General features: G+C 39.1%; 1 protein-coding gene across 1 annotated transcript in view; it reads left to right on the forward strand.

Moving 5' to 3' along the window:
- Positions 1-3,436, forward strand: part of LOC111333129 (uncharacterized) — a 51,268-nt gene extending 47,832 nt beyond the window's left edge. The window contains exons 22-23 of the mRNA XM_088758347.1: positions 1,097-2,734; positions 2,988-3,436. Of these exons, the coding sequence (XP_088614473.1) occupies positions 1,097-2,734; positions 2,988-3,091 (1,742 nt within the window). The 3' untranslated portion in view covers positions 3,092-3,436. The remainder of the gene's footprint in view (positions 1-1,096; positions 2,735-2,987) is intronic.
- Positions 3,437-6,585: the final 3,149 nt, after the last annotated feature.

The following is a 6,585-nucleotide window of genomic DNA, read 5'->3' on the forward strand; positions in this document are numbered from 1 at the left end:
CAGTCGAAGCTAGCGGAGTAAAAAGTGGGAGTTATAAGATATTGGCTACTAATGAGGGGCAATCATAAAAATGATACAGAGCTTTGTGGGGGAGGGGGAGGGGCCAGGTAAATTTTCTTGTGACACCGCCAAAATCCTCTGACAACTCTAAACGATAAATAGTTACAGCCCCTTATGTTCAAATAAATCTACAGAGCTAATTCAAATTTATTGAAAAGTGACCACCAGTACTTTGAATTTCTGTGACAGTCTTCCATAACCAATGCAACGACTTCTGTGACATTCAACTACGACATTCATTCATATTATAAGAATTATTTTGAATAGCTTGTCATTCTTTCAATCGATTATTAATCTGGAATTTTTTAAAAAACTGTACAAGCAAAACGATCTTTAGATACCTCCCAAGTGCATCTATAACTCAATTGTGTACACTTTGGCGTTTACCATTTTGTTTTATAAATTAACATTGTTACATTGTAGTAAAAGAGTTTTCTGTTATTTAACAGATCTTGTGTGGCCAGAAAAAACAAGTGCGCGGAAATCTAGTATTTGCAATTGCTCGCGTCAGCAGCGTACACCCATGAGCAAATGGTGGACGCTGAATTGACCAATCAGAACGCGCGTTTTACTTTGGTTATGTTATAAACACAATTTAGCATTATGTTTTCAGTTCTTTCCGTGACTCTCCGGAAGACAACAAAAGACGACGAACGTTTTGCAGTCATTTTAGGACTGTGTATGTTACTGTGAATTTCTTCTAAAACGACTTTCTCAACCATGTTTATTATCACTACTCTCGAATCTTAAATGAATCTTAACGGGATGTACAACATAAAATGATCTATGAATGAAATAGAATTACAATCGAACACAGTAAAACTACTTTTTTTGAACCTAAAGGTTTTTATTGTTAACTTCTTATTACAATAGAAAACATGGTACCAATCAGTTGCAAATATGAAACAATGACTCATGCAGTCAATTAAATAATTCCTTCCCATTGTTATTAATATGGAGTTCGAAAAATCACTGTGCACCCCCATCACGATCATTATATGATATACCTGTACACATCTGTTATTTCATCAAACAGGTACCCGTACTAACGAGTCCGCTGGATTTCGTGCTTGTAACTGTCTCAGCAACTTCTACCGCTTGGATCGCTTTGGTCCTTGCACAGCTTGTCCGAGTTATGGAATTAACTGTGAGAATGACGCTGCAATATTAGCACCAAATTATTTTTGGAACTGGAGTAGCACCGAAAGAAAGCAATCTTACACGGAGTTTGTCATTAACATTTACACCCACAATGATAGCTATAACAAAGCCTTTTCCACTTTTGAAGGGTCGTTTCCGAAGCCGGTAAAGTGCCCCTATTCAGATTCGTGTAAAGGCGGAATTAACTCAACATGCAATTCAGGATACCAGGGTGTCCTCTGTGCAACATGTTCCTCACACTACTATCTCAGATTTAACAACTGTTTACGTTGTCCAAAGACGGCAGTTACGATTATTTCCTGTTGTGTGATAATTGTTCTTTTTGTCCTGCTGTTTGTCATTATTTTCTGGGGTGACTCAAGACGCACGGAAGAAAATCGCACTGTCGCAGATGTCGTTATGTCCTGCATCAAGATCGTTATTGGATTTTATCAAGTTCTCGCTGGCATTTTCTCGGCATTGCTGCAAGTCCAGTGGCCAGTAGTGCTTGTATCTATGACAGAATACCTGAAGTTTGTCGAAGGAAACATTTTGCAGTTCGCCCCACTGAGTTGCATTCACCCTTTGCTCCGCTTGGACCCATTCATTCAATTTGTCCTCGCTATTGCTGTAAACGTTTTGGTTGTATCTTTGATACTGCTTTACCTCTTCGTAAAGAAGCATCTCATCAACAGGATGGAAAACTCCACGGAAGAAAACTCTTCATGGGGAGTAAGGAGATTTACAGAAGAAGACAACTCAGAAACTATAAAGTATTCCACTGAGGAAAACGCGCCACAAAGTCCGAAGAATTGTACTGCTCATGCGGTGCGAAATTCGAAAAAAGAGAAAGTCGCCAAGTTGAAAAAGTCCTGCTACCGCAACATTTTTCTCTTCCTCCTGTTGTCCTACCCAATGACGAGCAAGAAGATTATAAACATTCTGCCTTTGCCTGGAGTCTGTGTTAACGTGTGCTTTGCAGACGATCACAGCGATTGTAGTTCTCTTCTGAAGGCCGACTATTCCATTCGTTGTTTTACTTCTCGACACGCCGACTTTTGGCACGTCGCCGCTGGATTTGCTCTGTATCCTATCGCCTTCCCAGTTCTGCTTCTGGCACTCATTTGGAAATATCGAACTGCCTCACAAGAGCACAAACAGATTTCCTTTGGCTTGAAAGTGTTCTATGAAAACTACAAGGACAAGTATTGGTTCTGGGAGATAGCTGAGATGTACCGGAAGCTGATCTTTATTTCAGTCATTCTTCTGTTTGACTCCGAAAGTGATTCTCAAATTGGCTTTGCTGTGATGGCAGCAAGTGCATCAGGAATTGTGTATACTATCTTTCGACCGATAAAAGACAAATTTGAAGATCGACTGCAAACATTTGTGCTCTGGGTAATATTTTTTAATGTCTGTCTTGGTGCAATTTACTCGCAGCCAACCATCAAGGACAGCAGGGGAGAAAGCAATTCCACCTTTATAAACGTGGCGTTTCTGATTCTTAACAATGCCGTGCTGATCATGGTAGTTGGTAAGTCCTTTATTCCCTTTAACCGGGCAGATTACTCATTGGGTATTTAAGGATGTCTCAACCTTGATTGTGATAGAATAAATAACATATTGGTTAAGGCAACTTTTTCTTAAAGTATCTCTTTTCACCCAGATGAGAACAGATGAACTGTCAAAGTTCAATCTTCTGAGAAAAAGAAAGATAAAAAAACTAGTTTTAAAGAGAAACTAAAGCGGCTAACCTCTACATTGAATTGTTTTGTCTTGATTTTTAGGAAAAGGTGTTCATCATCTTAAAGATGCTTACCGATGCAAGAGGCACCAGAGGTTGGAAATGATGCAACCAATGACAAATGAACACTCTGATGATGAGGATTAAAGTCATCCTTCTCGAATCAGCCTTTAAATTTTATATTTCTGATTAAATGTAGAAGATAAAACTCTATAATTTAATTCAAGTAAGCAAACCTATAGTGTAGGAGGCAAGACTGATTAATGACTCAGCCTTTGACGTTTCTATTCCCAATTAAAAGTTCATCGGGAATGAAAAGAGAGGAAGACTGCATTTTTTTCTTTTCATTATTTTCATTGATTGGCTGTAGGTTTCAAGTCAATTGCAAACCAACTATAATTATTGTTAACGGGTAATTTGATATTTTACCCAACCCTACTAGTTATTGTTAATAGGAGAAGGACACTCATTCAAACCTCTATAATATTTGAACACTTGTAATGTGCCGATTCATTTATGATCTTGAAAAGCGATCGATTCTTTAATGGAATTTATCAGGTAAGCATCAATTGACAAAACGAAGTGGATCCTGTATTCTGAATGGCAACCTCAGCAGGTGTTATGGGCCCATCCTTCCCGCTAAGGATTTTCAACTTTGATTCACCCCAAGAAAAAAAAATTGTGCAGCGAACTTATAAGCTTCGTACCTACTGGAAAAAGTCTGCAATGGATTCACAAAAAACCGCAAAGGACAGTCTAAACCTAAACGACTCTCTTCGGTTTTTTGTCTTACAAGCACATTTGGCTTTCTTTTCCTCCTATAAAAAAAGACGTCTCTTTTGATAACAGGAGAAAAACGTCTTTTTTGATTCCTATCAACCGGATAGCAATGTAATAGTAATCTTATTTGAAGTCAATTACCCAGGGAATAGTTGCCCAGACCTCCCGAGCCAGAGGCTCGTAACAAAAGTGATCAACAAAGAAAATATAAAGAGCATTATGTATATACAATATTAAAAAAGATTTCGATTGTCGACAACCAGAGTAATCACAACAAGAGTAATCAACAACCAGAGTAATCCCAACCAGAATAATCGACAACCAGAGTAATCACAACCAGAATAATCACAACCAGAGTAATCACAGCCAGAATAATCGACAACCAGAGTAATCACAACCAGAATAATCGACAACCAGAGTAATAACAACCAGAATAATCACAACCAGAGTAATCACAACCAGAGTAATCACAGCCAGAATAATCGACAACCAGAGTAATCACAACCAGAATAATCACAACCAGAGTAATCACAACCAGAGTAATCACAGCCAGAATAATCGACAACCAGAGTAATCACAACCAGAATAATCGACAACCAGAGTAATCGACAACCAGAGTAATCGACAACCAGAGTAATCACAACCACAGTAATCACAACCAGAGTAATCACAACCACAGTAATCACAACCACAGTAATCACAACCAGAGTAATCGACAACCAGAGTAATCGACAACCAGAGTAATCACAACAAGAGTAATCACAACCACAGTAATCACAACCAGAGTAATCGACAACCAGAGTAATCGACAACCAGAGTAATCACAACAAGAGTAATCACAACCAGAGTAATCACAACCAGAGTAATCACAACCACAGTAATCACAACCAGAGTAATCGACAACCACAGTAATCCACAACCAGAGTAATCGATAACCAGAGTAATCACAACCAGAGTAATCACAACCAGAGTAATCACAGCCACAGTAATCACAACCAGAGTAATCGACAACCAGAGTAATCGACAACCAGAGTAATCGACAACCAGAGTAATCACAACCAGAATAATCACAACCAGAGTAATCACAACCAGAATAATCGCCAACTAGAGTAATCACAACCAGAGTAATCACAACCAGAGTAATCACAACCAGAGTAATCGACAACCAGAGTAATCACAACCAGAATAATCGACAACCAGAGCAATCACAACCAGAATAATCGACAACCAGAGTAATCACAACCAGAATAATCGACAACCACAGTAATCACAACCAGAGTAATCGACAACCAGAGTAATCACTACCAGAGTAATCACAACCAGAGTAATCACAACCAGAATAATCACAACCACAGTAATCACAACCAGAGTAATCGACAACCAGAGTAATCACAACAAGAGTAATCAACAACCAGAGTAATCACAACCAGAATAATCGACAACCAGAGTAATCACAACCAGAGTAATCACAACCAGAGTAATCACAACCAGAGTAATCACAACCAGAGTAATCACAACCAGAATAATCACAACCACAGTAATCACAACCAGAGTAATCGACAACCAGAGTAATCACAACAAGAGTAATCAACAACCAGAGTAATCACAACCAGAATAATCGACAACCAGAGTAATCACAACCACAGTAATCACAACCACAGTAATCACAACAACAGTAATCACAACCAGAGTAATCACAACCACAGTAATCACAACCACAGTAATCACAACCAGAGTAATCACAACCAGAGTAATCACAACCACAGTAATCACAACCACAGTAATCACAACCAGAGTAATCACAACCAGAGTAATCACAACCACAGTAATCACAACCAGAGTAATCGACAACCAGAGTAATCGACAACCAGAGTAATCGACAACCAGAGTAATCGACAACCAGAGTTATCGACAACCAGAAAAATCGACAACCAGAGTAATCGACAACCAGAGTAATCACAACCAGAATAATCGACAACCAGAGTAATCACAACCAGAGTAATCGACAACCAGAGTAATCACAACCAGAGTAATCGACATCCAGAGTAATCGACAACCAGAGTAATCACAACCAGAATAATCGACAACCAGAGTAATCGACAACCAGAGTAATCACAACCAGAATAATCGACAACCAGAGTAATCACAACCAGAGTAATCGACAACCAGAGTAATCGACAACCCGAGTAATCACACCCAGAGTAATCAACAACCAGAGTAATCACAACCAGAATAATCGACAACCAGAGTAATCACAACCAGAGTAATCGACAACCAGAGTAATCGACAACCAGAGTAATCACAACCAGAATAATCGACAACCAGAGTAATCACAACCAGAATAATCGACAACCAGAGTAATCACAACCAGAGTAATCGACAACCAGAGTAATCGACAACCAGAGTAATCACAACCAGAATAATCGCCAACCAGAGTAATCACAACCAGAGTAATCGACAACCAGAGTAATCGACAACAGGAGTAATCACAACCAGAGTAATCGACAACCAGAGTAATCACAACCAGAGTAATCGACATCCAGAGTAATCGACAACCAGAGTAATCACAACCAGAATAATCGACAACCAGAGTAATCGACAACCAGAGTAATCACAACCAGAATAATCGACAACCAGAGTAATCACAACCAGAGTAATCGACAACCAGAGTAATCGACAACCCAAGTAATCACACCCAGAGTAATCGACAACCAGAGTAATCACAACCAGAATAATCGACAACCAGAGTAATCACAACCAGAGTAATCGACAACCAGAGTAATCGACAACCAGAGTTATAATCACAACCAGAATAATCGACAACCAGAGTAATCACAACCAGAGTAATCACAACCACAGTA

The sequence above is a fragment of the Stylophora pistillata genome, chromosome 4 (assembly GCF_964205215.1).
Source record: "Stylophora pistillata chromosome 4, jaStyPist1.2, whole genome shotgun sequence".
Classification (NCBI taxonomy): Eukaryota; Metazoa; Cnidaria; class Anthozoa; order Scleractinia; family Pocilloporidae; genus Stylophora; species Stylophora pistillata.